This window comes from Aythya marila (assembly GCF_965140915.1).
Source record: "Aythya marila genome assembly, chromosome: 8".
Taxonomy (NCBI): Eukaryota; Metazoa; Chordata; class Aves; order Anseriformes; family Anatidae; genus Aythya; species Aythya marila.
In genome coordinates this window covers 17,801,352-17,821,798 of record NC_139049.1, presented here as the reverse complement: position 1 = coordinate 17,821,798, position 20,447 = coordinate 17,801,352, and the positions used below count along the sequence as shown (strand labels likewise).

At 42.3% G+C, this 20,447-nt stretch overlaps 1 protein-coding gene across 1 annotated transcript in view; it reads right to left on the bottom strand.

Moving 5' to 3' along the window:
• Window positions 1-2,410: 2,410 nt before the first annotated feature.
• DDAH1 (dimethylarginine dimethylaminohydrolase 1) overlaps window positions 2,411-20,447 on the bottom strand; it is a 55,514-nt gene continuing 37,477 nt past the window's right edge. The window contains exons 2-6 of the mRNA XM_082766398.1: window positions 20,304-20,403; window positions 19,113-19,186; window positions 18,407-18,526; window positions 7,389-7,532; window positions 2,411-6,931 (exon numbers count right to left, since the gene is read on the bottom strand). Of these exons, the coding sequence (XP_082622524.1) occupies window positions 6,815-6,931; window positions 7,389-7,532; window positions 18,407-18,526; window positions 19,113-19,186; window positions 20,304-20,403 (555 nt within the window). The 3' untranslated portion in view covers window positions 2,411-6,814. The remainder of the gene's footprint in view (window positions 6,932-7,388; window positions 7,533-18,406; window positions 18,527-19,112; window positions 19,187-20,303; window positions 20,404-20,447) is intronic.

Here is a 20,447-nt window from a genome sequence, read left to right as displayed (position 1 = left end):
TCCGTTCCACTAGCCTGTTCCTCTTCATTCCTTCTTTCTGCCTCCCCATTGATGACATAACTTCATTACATCGTGTTGCCTTTTCCTTCTCTCCACAGCAGTTGTTTTCCAAATAACTTTTCATTGGTCAAAGAACTTTGCATTAAACAGCAACAGCAAACACCCAGAAACTTCCATGCCTTAACGGCTAGAGAACAAGTAACCAGATGGAGAACAAGAAACCGGAGAGTGCATGGAGTCTCCTGAATCACCCTTCTTTGCTCCCTCTAAACTCTTTTATATTCCTGATGGCCTCATCGTTAAGAGTCTGATGTTATCATCAACGATGGGGCTTTCCAACCCCCATGGCCACACTCCCACATCTCCCCCTTCTTTATTAATATCAACCATTTTCTCGACACGAATAACCACTCCATATATAACAGGCCGAACCCATCTTCATGAGGCGATCAATGTGCCTGTTCCCGTCCTGGTCTCCATTTTGCTTGCCTGTTCCCCTTTTCATTCCTTCTTTCTGCTTCTTTATTGATGACAACTTCATTACATCGTGCTGCCTTTTTTTATCTTGAGGGCAGGCTCCCCTCTTATACCCTTTTCTCCACATCAGGCCTTTTCAAAAACAACTTTTCATTGGTTAAACAACTTTGCAAATAACAGCAACAGCAAACACCCAGAAACTTCCATGCCTTAACGGCTGGGGAACAACCCGAGACTGCATGGAGTCTCCTGAATCACCCTTCTTTGTTCCCTCTAAACTCTTTTACATTCCTGATGGCCTCATCGTTAAGAGTCTGATGTTTTCATCAACCACGGGGCTTGCCCACTCCCATGGCCACGCTCCCAAATCTCCCCCTTCTTTATTAATATCAACCATTTTCTCGACACGAATTACCACTCCATATATAACATAGGGTAGTTATTAATAACCTCGCTCAGCGAGAGGTGCAGTTAAAAGCCACGCAATGTCTGGCTTCTGGATTCCTCAGCCATGTAGGCCAGCGTGAGGCAAACTGAAAGGAATTAACTCGAGCAATCAGGGAGAAGGGCGTGTGGTTAGAGAATATGAGAATAGAATAGATTTAGCAGATTTGCTAAAAAAAAAAAAAAAAAAAAAAAAAAAAAAAAAAAAAAGAATGGTCCAGGCAACTGGAAGAAGACTACGCTCGGTATGTAATTAATTTCAGGAGGTTAGCATCAGTAGTTCAGTATTGAGAAGTGAGCTTCAATGGGGAGTGAGTTACAACATTTTTCAAGGGAGGTGGAACGATTTTGGACACTACATTGGTTTACATGATTACGTACATGTGTCATGTTCATATAGAATAAATTTCTCAGTCAAAGAAGTTTGCCATTTTGAAACAAATTCAAGTAAACTGGTACCAACTCTCTTCTGTAGAAATAGGTACACAAAGATGTGTGTAAATGATGCAGTTTACTACATGAAGTAATTGTGCCAAGCTACCACAGTAGGTATCACCAATTTAAATACAGTATTATAAAAATCTTACTTTTAACTCCTGTAAATTAGTACAATGGCTATATTTACATCAGCTGTAACAAAATATTTCCTTAGCCTTGCTTCTCCAGCAGGAGGCTCTATTACATTATAGTCTATTTAAAGTCCTATTAGTAGCCAAACTGTACAGTTTGGAATTTATGTAATTCTTTCGCTTCAGTACTGTTATTTTATGTTGCATTTCCTAAATATAGAGTTGCAGCAACAATATTGAGGCCTTAGACAATTAAAACTTTGACTGCCACATGGTGGCACTGAAGGCCTACAAGCGCTTACCCTAGGCTCCGTGGAGGTGGGTTGTTGTAATGATATTAGGAGACAACTGAGTTGTCTTCTAGTATCATTACTCCTAATACCAGTCTAGTCATATTAGCGCACGAGAGTACAAGCAGAGATTAGCACCACTGCATCATCTGCAGCACGCAACAAGTGGTATTTAGATATAAAACACGCAGCCATCTGTCATATTACCACACAGCAACGTCTGAAACGCTGTCAACTCTCTTGACATCTTGCAGGAGGGAAAGGTGCAAGAGCTACAGAAAGAATTAAAACAATGATCATGCCACTGTACCTTTGTTGTTTCATTTGTTGTAACTTGCAGTAAATACACACACTACAGAAAAATGCTGTACTATAATAACATCTGTTTAGTTATCTTGGCTAAGCATACTTAGCCAATACCTCCTCTATCTACGTTATTCTTAAAGGTAAATCTAAAATCATGATTTGTTTTTAAAGAGTCAAGATTTCTTCTAACAGGATTGAAGGTTTAGTACTTGTGTCTATTACTTGCTTTATTTCTAGATATGTAGCAAGCTTCCCAATAAAAAGATGTCATGACACAGTATTAAATTAAATGCATGTGCTTGCAGTTTCAAAATAAGAGGCAAGAACTACATAGTTCACAGTACAATTGACACTTTATTCCATTGTGATAGGGATATATAGTAATGAAACTGCAAGGATCACAAAAAGAAAAAAAATCAAAGTGCAAACCTCTATTAGAATAGATTATGGAATGTACTGATGTTTTTGGCACAAAAAGTGGGAAACTATATACTGCAGCGAGATTTTAAGTTTGATGAAATGTAACACTTCTGTGTTCAGTAGTCATATTTGTGTACTGCAGAACAATACAATGTAAAACAGTGACTAACACGATTCACATGCAACTCTAAACAAGTTACATCATACGTCCAGTTAAAACTTTTCTGAAAATACACGAGCTCCAATGATACTTTGTTCACAATCACTTAACAAATACCATTCTTTAAGCAGTCTTATCTTTTCAGCTTCCTTACTGATAAAAACAAAAATAGAGAATCTTAAATAGTAAATTATTTTCCCAAAATGATTCTACATGAATGCCAGTATTTTGTATTAAAGTAATTTGGCTCTGACTTCATTGATAAAATGTTTAAGAAGATGAGTGAAATCAAAAGCTTATTTTTTTTCCATATTTCATCCCCAATTTGCTGTGAACAAACAGAAAAAGCAGATTCCTTGTTCTGCATTTCACTGAATGTTTATTTTTAAAACTGGACATGATGCTGCCTATGACCTCTGTACCTATTACATGGAAAACACCCAAAAAGTCAGAGAACAGCTTCATAGTGGCATCTATTTAAGACAAAAAAGGATTATATTAGCGTGGAAATGACAAAAATGCAGAAATGGAAGAATTCAAGATTATCTTGTAAGTACAGTATGCATTCACATTTTCATTGCAGAGAGAGATACTGTATTCACATTGTTAAAGAGAGAAACCCACATAACACAGATCTTTCTAAACTCATAGTAAAGATAATAACCATGAAAGATCTTTAATGCACATTGCCGCTCCTTCATTTGATCTAAGCTAAACTGCTTGGTCATAGAAAAAAAAAATACTGATGAGTAATTCAAACCCCATTGCTGAGCTATTAACCACAATATCTTCTGCACTGACCTTCTATGTCATACAGCCTAACAGCTGTTATCAAATGTTTTATGTGGGCAGTTCAGTGTCTCATCTCCTTTTTTGGTTTGGGATCTCATCTTATTATTTATATTAATCAAGGATGATGATTCACATCAGACATTTGAGAAATGTTCAAGTGACAAGATGCACAGGACACCCATTAGATGTATGTGTGTTACAGCAGAAATGTCCTCGCAACTGAATTCTTTGTTTGGGCAGTAGAAAAAGTAGCAAACAGCAAGAAGTAGCAGCATTTGGCATGACTCTAGTTCTTAGTACCATACTGTAAATGCACAAACTGAAATGCTTTTAATGTTGTTGCTTGTTTTTTAATGCTATAACAAAGCGCAATGCTAAAAGCAGAGAAGTGATGGCAATCCCATTAACCAGTTTAGGTAACTTTTGGCATCAAAGATGCATGTATATTAAGAACCTATCACACCTATGACAAACTCTGTCAAATGGAAACGAAGCACACATGATTTAGAGCACCCAAATTCTGCACCTAAAGTTAGAGTACAATTTGAAATAACCACCTGAGGGAATTCAAATTCCTCAGCCAATCCTCTCCTCTTTCTGTATGCCAAAATACAGCCTTGAAGGCAAGGAAACCTAAATGGCAATAATACCAACAACCTCTCTGGAAAATGAGGTGTTTCTCAGCTCTGAGGTCTGCTCTTCCCTCTCCCTCCCTTGGGAAAGCCATTATCACCTATTCTGTTGCTTTCAGAGACACAAGGTATCAACAATGTCCACCACATTTTTCTCTTTTCTGGAGCAATCCTGAAGAGGAGTCACCTCCCTTGTCACTCTCTAGATGTACAGCCCTTGCTGACAGTCATCCTTCCAGCTCAAAAGAAGTCCCTCAGAGTAAAAATGGACACCTCGGTTTCTCCTCCCACCTCGCACCTAGTCAAGGAGGGAGAAAATTTAGGACTGTCCACTGTGGAATGAACAGCAAGGAGACGGGAGTGCAGAAAAAGAAGACTGAAGTAGGAGAACTGAGGCAGCAGAAGGAAACTCCACTTGGAGTTAAAAGAGAAAAGTGCTTATTGTACCATAAACTAGAAGCTGTAGTCGGAGAAAGAGAGGGCAAAAATACAACTAGAAGTTTGAGGCATGAATTGAATGGAAATCCCACAGCCTAGCTGGCACAAGCCAGCTGGATGCTCCCGCTCCCAACTGAGATGATGGAGAGGGACTGAAACAGATAGGCCAGGAGAGTACAGACAAGTCAGGGGGTTCTGTTCAGGCTTTTTACAACAGCCTCCACAGATACAGAAGTTTTTAAGCATAAAGCTTGGCTCTAGAAGTTATAGTTAAATACTAAAGGGTTATTTTTTGGCACAAAATCTTTGTTTAGTATGAATTCATTTTAAAATGCAAGACGCTGTACCAGATACATAAAAAGCACTGAGGGAAGGGGAGAACAGAGATTTCCCACTGCAACATTTACATCTTCAGAGCCTGATCACGTGGGTCAAGCTGAAATGGTAGCTCATGGAAATGGAGGAGACAAGGGAGAAACATCAGGAGAATCCTTTGGGACAGCCACAAAAACAGCTGCTGTTTGGCTGGTGAAGGACCTCCTTTGGGACACACCTTTTCAGATACATTTCATTTGCTCGTCATTGTTCTCTCCCTCACGGTGCCTCGTGTCATCACAACGTACAGTGCGCCCAGACATGAGATGCATCCTGCCATGGCTGCCAGGATGTTTGCTCCACATTAGCCACTGATGTGAGGTGAGAGATGCCCTGTGGAGAACCTATAGATATATGTACTTGTGTTTCCAACCTTATGGTTGTGTGGAAAATCATGTGGGTTTCCAGAGGACACCAAAGTGTGCACTTGGTTAATACTATTTGCTGTGCTACAGAACGCATTGCTAACCTCCCTGCTGCTGCTTGCTTCTGACTGTACCTCAGAAACATGCCACAAGTGGTTCAGGAAAGGTGGAGGAGGTGCCTAGGAAGTCGATAACATGTTCAGACTATTCGTCAGTCTCCGGAGAGTTCCCACTGCTGCCTCTGTTTGGGAATTTCTCCATCCTTAGTTTACAAATGGTTTACCAAGAAGCATGTGAATACAATGGGGAATGCTTCACTTTACTGTGGTGAAAAAAAGTATGACTCAGTGGGTAAACATGTAGTGGAATTTGCTACAAAAACTGTATTTGTTTTAAATGAATACCACAGTAAATATTCATGCAATTAAAAAAATAAGATGGTCATTGTTCCAAGGAAAACTACCCCAAGGGCAGATAAAGTACACATGCCAATCTTTCAGGAAACAATAGCTTCCCTTATTCATGAGCATAATCCAGGAATAACTGTCCTTCAACTCACTCTATCAGCCTTTCCTTTTGAATTTTGCTAGTATGTGGCCTCCAAAAGAAGAGAAAACAGCAGAACTAAGGGACAAATACACGGAAAGTAAACAATAGAATAAAAAAACAATTTTGCTTACTTTCAGAGTTTTAACTTTTCCAAGAACATCTGAACTTCTCATTTTTGTCGTCCAGGTGCTCCCTGGGATCTGGCCTTTAAGAAAAAAACCCTCTCTTTCTCACTAAAGTGAATACAAAGCACGAGCAGCAAACCAGGACCTGAACTTGCAGGACATGTCATATGTGGCTGCACTGCAATTTCTTTCTGTCATCCAAGTTTCCCAGGCAGACATTGCCCTTGAATGTACCCGCCAGAGAAAGCTTTTCCCAAAATTGCTACCTGGCGTCTGAAACTGATTCTAGGCATGATTCTGCCCAGCAGCAGCAATGTGATATGGCTGAGACAGTGAGCAGTCTATTGCCCACTGTTCCAGCTTCCCAACCACACAAGATACCAAGTCCATGAGCCCCCTGAACTTTTAGTCCCCACCGACACCTTGCATTACTGAAAGAAAAGAGAAAAAAGGAGATGAAAGACTGAAGAAGGAAAAAAAGACACAGATCAAGGAAGCAAGAGAAAAAGACAGGAGAAGGCAACAGTACAGAGACAGAGGTTCTTGAAGTGTTGAGAATTAGTTGGTTTTCATAAAATTTTCACACAGATAAGTTAAATCACTAACATAAGGGGTTAGCCATTATAAGCGTCTTCTGCTAGCCCACGGGACTAACATACTTCAGTTATGCACCCCTCAAGAAAAGCATACATCCACCTTAAATACCATCTGCAAGGACATAATAAAATTACACAAAGCAAAAAATTTGTAAACAAGGGTTAGTAGCACAGTGGTACAGTAGATTGTCAATAAAAACAATAGAAGTGTGGATACAGATTCGTCTACCTTGTGTGTAACATTATTGCCAGTTACAAGGGAGGGACTCTGTAAACTCATAATTCTGAAGTTTTGTTAATAAGCACAGAGCAACAGGTGAGTGCCCCATCTACTTTCTCCAGTTCTGTGTTGGCTATTGGAATCAGCATGTGGTCCTTCAGTTTTTCAAAAACCTATTTAGGAAAGAAAATAGAACAGAAATCATTACATTTTACACTTACTATTTTCCCTTTTCTCTAACTATTTACAGAATGAACAGGCATGGCTGGCTCAGTGGGTGCTAAGCTGTCTCATGGTTTGTAATCAATGCTAACATTTATGGTGTATGTGGCCTTCTGCCTACAGCTCTCAAAAGGTTCACAACCAACAATAGTGCAGCAAGGGGAACTGTTACTGCTCCCAGTCGTGCAGAAGAAGCACCAGGCGCACAAGAGACAAAATTAAATCAATAGTGGAGATGAACATAGAGCCCAGGCCCGACACCTTTCAAAAGCCAGTGCTTTTGCCCTCTGATTTTTTCCATGACAGGATATAACCCATTCTGGAAAGCACCGAATTTCAGTGCCCAGCGACTTCCCGGAGAGGCCAGGATGCTGGCAGGCTCCCAGCCATGCTCAGCACCTCTCTCACCTTTGCGCTCTCTGGGTACTCCTCGGGGGCTCGGTGCAGCAGGACGTGGCCTTTGCTGGGAATGTTTAAGTAGATGCAGTTTGCGGCAGCATCATCGGGCACTGTCAGCTTGTCGTAGCGGTGGTCACTCATCTGTTGCATGGTCTGCCAGGAGACAAAAAGTGCAGCTACTTAGACCAAACGCTTTAGAGGGGTCCACACAAATACAAGAACAGAGCCTTCAAAAAAGTGCTAATTGCGGCTGCCAAGTCAGCCAAGAGCCATTTTGCTATACAGCAAGTAAGGAGATCTGTCTTTATCTCTGCCTTCAAGGAAGAATCTACTAACCCTACCCAAAAAGAGCAGTAGAAAACCTCTGTCAAACAGTTCCTGGAAACGGCAGGATTAAGCAGTGTACTCAACGAGTAGTCCATGGACTTTTCCTTAAGGAATGCACATTGAGTATGCAAACCTCCCACTCACTTTGACAGAAACTATAGGTGTTCAGCACCTTTGAGAAAAGCAGCCATCATTCAATATTTATAAAACGAGTGTGAATTAACACAAACAGGACAGGAACGGTTCCCAGCTTGGCTATCAGCCCAATCTTAATTCTTTTCAAGGACCTCCTTTCTGCTTTCCAAGCAGTTACTCTTTCACTAGGCACCTGTGCCGGGGCGCGAGAAGGCACGTCTGAGTTAATCCTCGTTCCCAAGGGGACAACACAATAACCTTGTCAGAACAGTAGAGCTGGTGGCTTTCAGAAGTTGGGTTTATAAATATAGGGCTCATACTCAAATTTGGATCCTGGCAGAATTTCCGAGACAGAGACTCTCAGCACACGAGAAGCCTGAGATCGCGAGTTTTGGATTAGGCTCAACTTTTTACTAAAGATAGAAAAAGCCTGGAGACGAGAAGCCTGGCTCCCCTTTGTATCACTCCAGCTTTATACCAGTGTCTCTGACAGAGACCTAGAATAATGCAGAAGCAAACAAAGCTCAAAGCTTTGGCCCTATCCAAAGCCTAAGCAAATTCAAGTGTTTCAGTTTCTCTCCTAGTCCTCCTGTGTTCCCACACAGATTTTTAAGCTTTTTTTTCAGCTTAAAATTACTCATATTAGAATTATGTTAAAAATAAACTAGCACTCTGTTCACAAAATTCTTCAACTAAATTCCCTTCTCAGGGGAGATCTACATCATGTAGCAGAGAGCAAACTTTGATCTTAGGCACAGTTATCTTCAAATTACTGGTAAGGTCATTTGTACTGCTACTCATTCATAAAAAATGCCATATGGAGCTGAATTAGAACAACTGCATCTCCAACATATTGTGAAGCACCATAACAACTCACACTTCCACAGCTACAGTAATTCCTTTATAGGCCTGGATGCATTTTTCATGTTGCAGCCTGAGTCATCCACATCCCGTGGAGAACATGGAAACTCATAGCGAAGAATGCAATGCATTCTTGAGGAAGCATTATCAGATTGTTATTTCTTGTTCCTACTTAAGTTATGAATCTCAGCTGAGCTCCCAAGGTCACATCTACCTCCATAAAAGGTTAATGTGTTTTGCTGGGGAAAAATCCTTGCGCCTTTACTTTACCGGATGTATTTTTATTACCGCACTTACCATGTTTGACTTCCCTATTTATGAATTTGTTTCCGCTCCGTTGCCATGATGTATTTTTTTAAAGCTCTCCTTGATGCTGCAGGCATCCAGCAGCAGGTGACACGCCTGCACCCCCTGCTGCTGCTGTCCCTGGTAACAAGTCTGCAGACTTGTCCTCTACCCACACCCTCCCTTTCCTAAATAATCTTTTTAAATCTGGATTAAGGAAACGTATTAATTAAATCCACACTGAAACACACATAGTGGCAGAGGAAAAGCCACTGTCTGGCTTTCGCTCAGCTCCCAAACAGTTGTGCTTTCTCCAGTCCTTGTTGGTAATAGAATCCTATATTACCAGTTTTCTGTAGAAACAGTTCGTTCATCAGAAATGCATTGTGACTCACTCTGAAACATTTCCATAAGAAATTATAAATTAATTCTCAAACAGAAGGGTATGGACACATCTGCCATTCATTTGCTTCCATAAAATGCTCCAAGTTGGAACACCCACAGTGAGCAGAAATGAAGAACAAGTGCAAGGCCCTCACTGAGCAGACACGAACCAGCTTCAGGAAACCTGGGAGATGATGGTGAGGGCACGTTAGGAGGATTGATTTCAAAAATAAAAAGCACAGAAGTGGTGTATGAATTAATTTGGGAACAAGTGAAGAGAAAAAATGAGTAAAAAAATGAGAAAGAGAAGCATGGGAGTCTGAGTACCTGGCTGCGGCAGTGGGGATGGGTTCTGTTAGCAACAACACCGCTGCAAGATAGCATTTACTAGTAACTGGTGGTTTGACAATATAAAATTACTCTCTTCCTTGGCTTTTAAGATAAGAAGGAAATCATATTTGCAAGCTTTCATCCCTGTTATAACTATGTCTGCACATTGAAATAAAATTCCAAAAACCAATTTGTTGAGAGTGTGTACAGGCAAAAACACCCCAGACCTGTGCCACAGGGAGACTGTGGATCCAACAGAAATATGCTGATACGATGTAATCAGGTTATTTTAACCTGACCCATGGTCTTACATATTTCTATGACATAGAGTCACTGAGCACATGCACCTGGCCAGACAGGACAACAAGGCAGAGAAAAACAAGAAAGCAAGGTTCTTTGATCATATTTTCTATCAAATAACACCCCAAATACGTATTGTTTTGGGAAAAGTTAAGTTTACAAAGACTATAGCCCTCGCACAATGCGTTCAGGCTGGCTTTCTGCCCACAAACATATGACCAGCTATGTTAACAGTCAGGCATTTCCCGCATGCCTAGTTTTTCTGGGAATTTTCTTCAGCCCAGAGAGGGTAATTTTCATTGCACATTCTCTCAGCCCTTAGTCATGCTTTCCTTATGTTGAAGTCATTTGCATAGCCTAAAATGCTTTTTCTATAGTTTTTACAGTGTGTCCTCAGACAACTGAGGTAATGGATAAGCTAAATAATCCTAAATATGAAGCAGCATTATGCATGAAGGAAAAATGCGTATGTGTTCAGGGCCTATTATCACAAGCTGAGCTGAGCTGACCACATGCACATTTAAGGCAGGCCAGGCCCAGACACTTTGTCCCTGTAGAAGGAAGGCCCCAGCTGGAGCCCTGCTGCCATCTGGGACCTGCTCACATGCCGGTAGCTATGGGATGCAGTGACCAGCCCCATGCCTTTTTACCTCCAGCACCCCACAAGCAAAGACAAACACACAGCACCTGTTCTTCTTCCAACATGACAGCAAACACTGTATGTAAGAATGCCCGCATCACGTTGATAGAGAAACAAAATTCAATTTTCAGGCTCCGATTTTAGTTTTAATTAGCTCTCTTTTCCTAGCCCTTAGCATTTAAGAGAAAAAACAAACATGCAAGTGCATGCAACTCCATACCCACAGGATCATTCCCCTTCTACATTCTATCCAGTTACCTTTCCTCAACCCTTCTAGTCATGGTATTCTTATAAAAAACTATTTACGATATTTTTTCCATCCCTCCTCTCCTCATTCTTTCCAAGCATATCCAAGTTTTGCCTGTTTTACACTAACGCGTAAGAAACACTTGGCCTGGGTTACAGAGCAAACTGGGAGATTTTAACCCAACAGATTGAAAGCTGTGAGAAGAAATTAAGCTACATCAGGTCTGCCTGCAATGATGAAAATGACGGCTTTTTGGGGTGCAGGGTGACCTATGCCGATGAGAAGAGTAACCCAGCAATAGGCAGTAACATCTCCCTCGCTTGGCTGGGCAGTCTGGAAGCACAGTGTGCTTTTCTTCTGCTTGGAGGAAGGAGCACTTGTCTAGGAATATAAATTATTGCTCACTATCAGGAAAATAACTCGGAGGAAGCAAGATGAAGCTCCTGGCCCTTAGAATTCCTCTGCTTTTTGCACCAGAAGAGACAAAGAACAATCAGTACCCAAACTCCTTTTCCACACCATTCATGGTGTTACAGGCATCTATCATCCCCTCTTAGCTGTCTCTTTTCCAGGTAATAGTCATAGCTTGCTTAATTTGTCTCTTTATGCAAACTTTTCTGGGTATCTGTCCATCTATTACCCTTTTCCAAGTCTTTCCATTTAAATTTTTTTTTTTTTTTAAATGAAGGGATGGTGCATGCAAAAGGCATGTAACAGCCAACACACAGCACACAGACACACCACAGCTTTAACTGGTGGCGTAATAATGTTCTCCATTTGTCTTTCAGCTCAGATGACAATCTCAATTTCTTGATCAGATCTTATTTCTGTGGTAACGACCAGCTGGAGCACATTATTTCTTACACGAAGTTCACATTAGCATTCTCCCAGCCCCATCACTTAACATTCATCTACACTGAATTTCATTCACTGTTTTGTTGCCCTGTCTCTGCCTCTTAAGTTCGCTTTGTCACATTTGGAAGAAATAATTGACACTGGAGCAAGAAAGCAGCAGCCTTGGGCTTGAACAGGAGAGTGGGGCTGGGGAGCTGTGCCGTGGTATTACCCACCTGGGTGCCAGTGCCCAGCCTGCACATGCACCACAGCATGCGACATTTTCTGAGAGCTTCCCTGAACGCAGCAGTGACAAGAGCGACCCCGACCAGATGGGCAGGAGGGAACAAGAGAGGGGAGCTGTTAGAGCCAGTGCCCTGATCGAATGCCAGGGTCTGTCAGGAGCATCACGCCAGTAAGGTGGAGGAGCTGGAGGGACAACAGTAGGAAGGGGACAGCACAGCCGGTCTGTGCAGCACAAATAGCACTAGGAATGATCTGAGTGTTTTTGTAAGGAACACAGACATCTCCTAAAGATATAATATACTTAATACAATATAAAAATAAACCCTGCAGATGCAAGCACAGGATCCCACGAGTACAACAAAACACCGCACACCACACCTAATCCAAACCAGCCATGCTGCCCCCAGTCGGCCATGGCCACGGCACCCAGTCTGCAGTGGGCATGCAGCCAGCGCGCGGCTTTAATCCCCGCCTGCCCCCACATGTCCTCGGCAGCTGGGCTTTGGGCCCTTTCCTCCCTCCTGCGCCCTCCCAGTCATCTTTTCCAGAACGCTGAGTTCCCTAAGACACCTCTCCCACCCCGGCCCACGGCATGGCTGGGCTCAGGCCACCCTTTCCTTCACCACAGATGTGTGGCACTGCACGGCCCCTCACAGCGCCTCATGGCCCCTCACAGCACCTCACCGGCCCCTGCCCACAGCAGCCGCTGTGTCCCAAGGTGGGGAAGAGGAAGCGGCTAGCCTTTGCTGTTGCTCTCAGCCAGACGCCTGCAGGACGAACTTCCTGTCGTTTGGGACAGGAACCCAGGGAGAGAGCAGGCAAAGGAAAAATAAGGCACAGGAATGTGAGCCCTCATTTACGCAAGTCGAATGACATCGCCTGTCAGCCTCTGACCCAGCTCCTGGTGATGACAAATGCATACGTAAAGTGACACTTGCCTCGCCTTTTATAAAAACAAAACACAAACCAAAAAAAAAAAAACAGCAACAAAAAAAGCAACAAAACAAACCAAAAACAAATACAACACTTTATTCTATAAATACACTTCTGAGTCTGTATCTTACAAAAGACTCAGCTCTCCTGCCTACATACAAACTGAACAACACTGACACTCAGTTCAGGGCAGCAGATTCATTACAACATCCAACCTTAATTAAAAGAAAAGCACAAGTAGTTGCCTTTTTAAAACAGCAGGTCATCTGGTACCCGGTGAAGACCTGTGTCCTCTGAGATGCCACACACCCTTAATTCATGAAGTAATGGAAAATCAGGAGGAGCTGAAAGCATGCAATGTCTCACAGGACCTGATCCAGAGCAAGCAAATATGTGCTAAAGGAAAGTGCACAGAATCCTATAAATTGACTAATTTTCCTACCTATAATGCTGAGAGCACATGCTTTTTTTTTTTTTTTTTTTTTGAATTATTTTAAGGAGCAGGTTGTCAATTGTTCTCTGGATTTCACTAACTTCTTTGCTGCTGCATTACACAAGTCAGGATTCATCTGCACTTTCTGCTAATTCCCTACCTGAAGTCATCCTCCTTGGGTTATTAATATTAGTAATCATTTCCACAGCAACCCTTTGTGATATCGTAAATAGAGGATTATGACTTCATGCAGGGAATAAGCAGAGGCACAAATGATGAATTCTTAAGGAATAAGAGATAATGTGTGCATGCAAACTGCTGCATTACTAGAAAAGAAAGCCACTGTACAGACAATAGCAGGAGCAGCTCCGGATTAGCCTTTTTGTATTGCCCGGGGAGTATGGGCTGCTTTGTAAGCACACAGGATATACGACCTTTTCTTCTAGGTGCCCATTCTGGAGACACTTCTGTGAGCTGGGAAGTCCAAAGCTTTTATGCAGGCATTACGTCCCTGCTGTAGTGCAGGCAAACAGCATTCTGTTCCTTAAAGCTGGCACACGCTGCAGGGACTTGAGCTATCCAAGACACAGTGAGAAAAAAAGGCATTTAATCACAGGGATGGGGGCAACTCTGCCAATGCTGTAACAGCTCCTTGTGCCCAAGTCTTTAAAAGCATGGCTGTGATCGTAGCTTTGGATACAGACTAGTTGGCCTAGCTGCCCAAAAGAGATTTCTTTCTATTGTGTGCTTACGATGTGGTTTTCTTAAGACTTCCTTGACCTCTGTCAAAATAGAGGGGCTGCATTTGTAATAGCGTCCTCCAGGGAATGCTCCAGAAGATGGATGAACAGCTCCACTACCCACAGAAGATACTGAACAGAAGAGTTGATAACAAGGCAAAGCGATAATGTCCAATCTTTTATTCAAGGCAGAAAAAAGGATAGGTATTTGCTGAAGTCAGAGTACTCCAGTACTGTATGTACTCTTCTTTATGATCAGGAGAGTATCAGTCTCACTGACTAGTGAGGTTGGGGCACTGGGGAGCAGCTCCACATGCAGGTGTCTCCAGCACACTGGGTCCCACACAGGCAGCACTGCTGGGGGAAGCGAGTGGAGGTGAGCCCAGCCGTGTTCACTGCAGTGGCTTGTCACCTGGCCACACTGCTCACAGCCCAGACATCACCTGGCCACACTGCCTCATGCTTGGCAGAGGGCAGCCTCACTTCCAGCAGGAGAATTTTCAAGATTTAGCATACAGAGAGAGCACAGACAGGAGTGTCAGCACACACTGGGGCACTGATCCCATTGCAATCCTAGCATTTGCCTTTGCTGCTGAAAGTGGACCTGACTGGGCCCCCGGCCGGCTCCTGCTCCTCTGCTGTCCCAGCAGGAGCCCACACTACACCCCTGGGTGTGGACAGCAGGAAGCAGAGCGTGCACCAGCAGCACCGCCTGGCACCTGCCTGGACATCGACTCCTCATGCTCATGGTCAGGGCCCCAGCCAGAGCCTCCAGAGATGCAGGATCAGAGCCCAAAGGTGACACGTTTGGAGAACTCCTGGCCTCACTGAGAGAACTGGAAAAAAAAAAATCGCCCCAGGCTTTATCTGCCCAACAACTATGGCAAACATTCAGCGATGGAATTATGAATGGGGTTAACTGCAAGAAGGAATTAAATGCACGCTGCAAGCAGCAGAGGGAAGCTAACATTTCAGATGTGAAACCAGGACAGGCCACGGTAGTTTCTGTAGTTAATTTGTCTCTCTCTTTCACCCAGTTTCCTTAAGCTTCTCTTTTCAGCTGCAGCCCAAATAAATATTCTATCCTTGCCAGAGTCTGAAGAGGATTTCATGGTTAAAATGTCACTTCTGATTTATTATCTGCTTCTAGCATGTGCTCTATAATCCTAAACCCTGTACACTCATTTTATAGTTCACTTGCAGTGCTCTCCGTTACACTCCTGATAAACAGCACTCTGCCAGACTTGAGCACCAGATGTCCTTTCTTTTTCTGTTTTTATGGAATCATATGGATACATGAGTTGCACCAGCAAGAACAATCAAGAAAAACTGCTGTCTTTCAAATAAGACTGCTAACAGGAAAAAAAAAATAATCCTATTTTAATTATAAAATCTTAGTCTAGCATGACACAGCATCTCATCTGTTGCCCACAGAACAAAACCAACTGTACTACCATAGCTTCTCAGAAACATCAGCTTTCTTGTACAAGAGCATTTCCAGAGCAGACATGAAGAATGGCAACAACAAAGCCGAGGCTTAACACAAGGAGCCATCCAGCTAAGGGAGCAGCACTCTGGGCTGCCACAGGCAATGACTTGGTAGGTGCTCAGGGGACTGCACGGCCGCACAGGCTGCGGGGATTGGTGGACAGGCACTGCTATTGCTCCATCAATCAGCCCAAAGTCAGGCAGCAGCTTTTAATTCTGAGGATCAGCACCTCATAGAGATCCTAAGGCGGTTTTATTTCCACCAGTGTGTGAGACTGATTACCAACTGATTATTTTTTTTTTCAGAGGGAAGCGAATAAATACAAAAATCACTTAGGTCAAAAAGCAAGAATTCAAACATTAGACAAAGTTGGGGAGAAGCAGCACAACCATTCCTATCGTTTCTGGGGGAGATGCTTTACATACTTCTTTCTTTTCATATAATTTCTTTGAAGAGAACCTCAGCTCGCAGAGCGTGAGCAAATATAACCCTTACACACATGTGAACATGCTACTCAGTCTCTGATGCACAGAAATACACTGAAAACTGACAAAATTGATTTTCTTTTAAACAACAAACTGCTAGATTACCTTGTTATTTAGTGTACTTTCTTCAAAATGTATCCACTTTTCACTGCACCTTGATTAATGGTGGTATCTGCTCTATTTAATGGCTAGTTATCAGCATCATTTAATCAGCTTATACAAAAATATTTTTGGCTACAATAGCTAAATTTATGCACTGCAACACGATTAGCCGAGCTGTGCAAAAGGCTTTAATCAAACTGATGAGTTCTCAGATTAGTCCTGGCTCAAGTTCAAATTGCAGCTCTGAGTAACCAGTATTGTACTTGAATTTTGCTCATGTTTATAAACACTCTATACAAGAGTATGGTTGTCTGGATATCTGCAAACTTCATCAGGCTGCAGCTCACGAGGCATTTTGAGTCTGAGCCTGAATATTTGGGATAGTGCATATTTCACAGGGAAAGACACAGAGCACTTTCCATCCCAGACTAAATCAATCTCACGGCATCAGGAACATCAGACCTTTTCAACCAAAGCCATTTGTCATAAGTTCCTCAGGGAAGAGCAGAGGGCGATGTGGCTCCCAGAGCTCCACGCAGTGATTTCTAATGAGACAGTAACTTCCCCAGGTCATTCAAATGAACGAGCAGACTTAACAGCCACTCAGAGCTGTGCAGAAAACTAAGAGACCATCCTCCTGTTTCACAGCTCCCCTAAGCTCATGCTCATTGCTCATCAAAGCAATTAGGCTGCTACCCTATTCCCTCCGTGGCTGTCAGGCTACAAATCTAAGCCAGCCAGGATTGCACTTCCCTTTCTCCCCCTCCATAATTCAAGCAGTGTCCAGCAGGGGAGATCCTGAGCAGATTTGAAACATTGGTTTTATATCAGCTGGGCACTGAGACATTTTAAATCTTGAACTATCACAAGATGGAAAACAAACAAACAAACAACAAACCTCTGCTGAGCTCTGATAGAATAAATGATCCTGTTGGGAAATGTAAAGTCCTGGGATTATGCCCATGAAGAGGATCTATAAAAACCTGAAGAGCAAATGTGCAAGGAAACATCTCTGCACGGCAGTAAGAATGAGAACAGGCTTCCATCTTGCGGGCAATTAAGGACATTTTTAAGCCAGCGTCACATTTTCAAGTTGGTATCACTAGCTTGCTGAAGCCAAGGAGGTGTTCAAGACATGCAGGATGGGTTCCAAAGCTCTTTTGGAACAAGATTTCAGAGTTATTTATTACGTTCACAGTAAATGTATTGCATGTTGCAGATACAGATCAGTAGCCATGGGCACCAATAGCAGCGCTGTTCCTTAAAATAATTTATGCTTTATGATCAGAGCAAGAGATATAAGCTGCATTTAAATTGAAGGGACTTCAGAGGCTTTTCTCACTATAGTTAAGTAGAGCTGTCTCCACCCCTCCCCATCTATTGCTGGCTTCCTCCATGCATGAGTGATCACATTGCATCAAGAAGGCTTTGGCAAAACCTAAGAACAGGTAAGCAAGTCTGCCAGCAAAGAGACCCAGATTCACAAGGCCCCCTAGCCTGAAGGCTCAAACCCACCCCTCCTCCTTTAAAGCGAAGTGCTCAGAGAATGGCAAGGCTCGGATGACAACTCTCCCTTTCTGCTGAAGCCATCCTGCTATGAAAGCCTGATGCGAGCAGAGAGGAAAAAGTGAACAGAAAGGAACCTGACCCTGTAGCCATCTGATGAAGGGATGGGGAGTCCTGCACCCATGTCCCTGTGGCTGGAGTTCCGTACTGATTTTATCCAGAAAGCCTACACTAAAAAAATGTACACACAGGCCACCTTCATGACAGGGACCATGCCCCTTTCCCTCCTCCTTTTACTTATCTTCTGGCAATTTCTCACAGCAACATCTGAAGTAAATACAGAGTCACAGAATGGTTTGGGTTAGATGGAACCTTAAAGCCCCAGTTCCAACCCCCTTGCCACAGGCAGGGACACCTTCCACTAGACCAGGTTGCTCAAACATCTCCTACTGCCTTGATAATATCTCTTTCCTCCCTCCTATCACCAACCCGTTGCATTCAATCAAAAAAAATGTAAATAATAACCTGTGTATTCCATTTTATAAATCAATGTAGATAGCTTAAGCTAAATTAATGTCACTGTTCTCTTACCTGATATAAACATTCTTCACAGCTTGCGCACACAGGAGATGTACTGATTTCCTATTTCACTGATCTATATCTATTTTAAAATTCCAGCATCCCTGAGCAGTGATTAAAAACAAACAAACCAAGTTTGCACGTTAAAGAAAATTTTCTTATCTGCTTTACCTTGAGGGCTTTCTGTGCAGCTTCACTTGATCCAATAGCAATCAGGTTTGGTCCAGCCATGCTGCAAAAACTCTTCAGGTGCAAAGAATCATGAACGGGGACTGTGGAGACAGCATAATCCTGTACGAGAGCAAAGAATGGTTGCTATAATTATTTTTAATTAGTCCTATTTCCATAATTATATTGAGACATTCCATAATTAATTGTACTCTCCGCATATTAGCGATAGCAACATATCCCAGGGCACAATGTCAACTGTTTAAGTACAACATACCCCGCTGGACCAGCGTGTCTTGTGCACTGGAGTAAAATCCAGAACATTTTCATAATACTATTGTTGCCACTGTAAAGCAATGCATTAAAATGCGTAATTAAACAGTATGTACATAAAAACTCCCCAGGGACAAGCATTAAGAACACGGTGCTGATACATGAGAACATTAAGAACATATCAATATGCTTTCAGATAATAACAGCCTCCCACTCTCCAAATTACTTTTATGCAGTGATCCCACAATTCAGATCTAACTTCATTATCTGTCTCTTTAAAGGATGTTCAAACCTTTTCATTAACTTTAGCATTTTTTACAAAGAAATTCTAAACAAACCACTTAAGAATATGACAAGTGTCTTGCCCAGTATAATTTTTCAACTGATCCAGCAGATGATAGTTTCTATTTCCTGTGGCATGAATGAATTCACAAACCTTAAATGTGTCAGCCAGAATTTCTGCACCACGTTGATTTGTCCGCTTGGAAAGACCCACAAAAAATTCTCTGCCTGGAATAAAAAAAAAAAATCACATCAGCTCTTCTGTCAAACAAGCAGATTTCAAAACCAGGCCAACTTTAGAGACATATTGAGGCAACCTTTAATATATTTTCTTATCTTTCTCTTCTTAAGTTGAATAGTAAAACTGAAAATTCAGCTTAAACGCATGCAACCTACAATCGTGAACTGATAATTTAAAGCAATTATTTTTTCCAGAAGATGTGTTTTGCTAGAAGCATAAATAGCTTCCTCTCCTAAAGCCCTGCAATGGTCATTGAGTAAGGAAAGAGAACAGCTGGGCTGGATTAGTACAGCACTGATTGACCATTTCCCCCTCCCTCTGAGATTTCCTCTGGTCTCAAGGCAGCTCTGCAGATGCTGGCACCCTCAAGCTCCAGAGGAAATCAATCGGTGCTGGAGCTGTGCTGTGTTAGAAAGGCCTTCCTTCTTGGCCTGCCTCTTCTGAGACCCTTCCTTCCCCTCCATGAGCGGAGGCAAGCAGCCAGTCTGCTGTGATGCTGATCAAAATGAACAGGCTCATTCAGCGCAGGTGGGGAGCAAGCGTATACACAGCTGATGTGAGAAAATGCCTAATGGGCTTAATGACACAAAAAACACTGTCAGGATCTTCATCCTTGAAGTCAACCATGCATATAAGTTGTCTAGCACATGACATCTGGCAGGCAACTCCACCACTTTCTGCATAAACTAAAATGTACTTTTTGTATTTGATTCGTTGAACCAGTGACAATTGTCTGCATCAAGCCCTCATGATTCCTGAAAACGCGTCTGTGTAAGCATAGCTGCTTGTAATAAGAAATATGAAACAACTGCAGGCAGCTGACTATTGAAAGCATTTTTCTTATTGGCGTTTTACAAGCTAAAATAAAATTTGTATGCACAGTACTGCTCTTTGTACTGTGTGTACTGCTACTTCATTTACTCAGACATTAGGCAGGACATTGAGGGTTGCACTGAAAATTAATCTCTCGGCTACCTGTGTGACATTTAGCAAACAACTGATTTAACAAGCCACATGAACAACATCTTGTTATGCAGACAACAGATAACATGCTGTCTTCTAGGCAGTTGGAATATTTAAACAGCAAATTTACTACCACTATACCTGTAAATAAGACATCTCCACCATCCAAGGTCGCGTTTTCATCAACCATCTCTACTATATTGAGGTTAAGACTTTCTAGTACTCTCTTCATGGCTTCAACCTGTGTAAGAAAAAGTTGTTTTGATCAGACTTTGTCTGTATCAC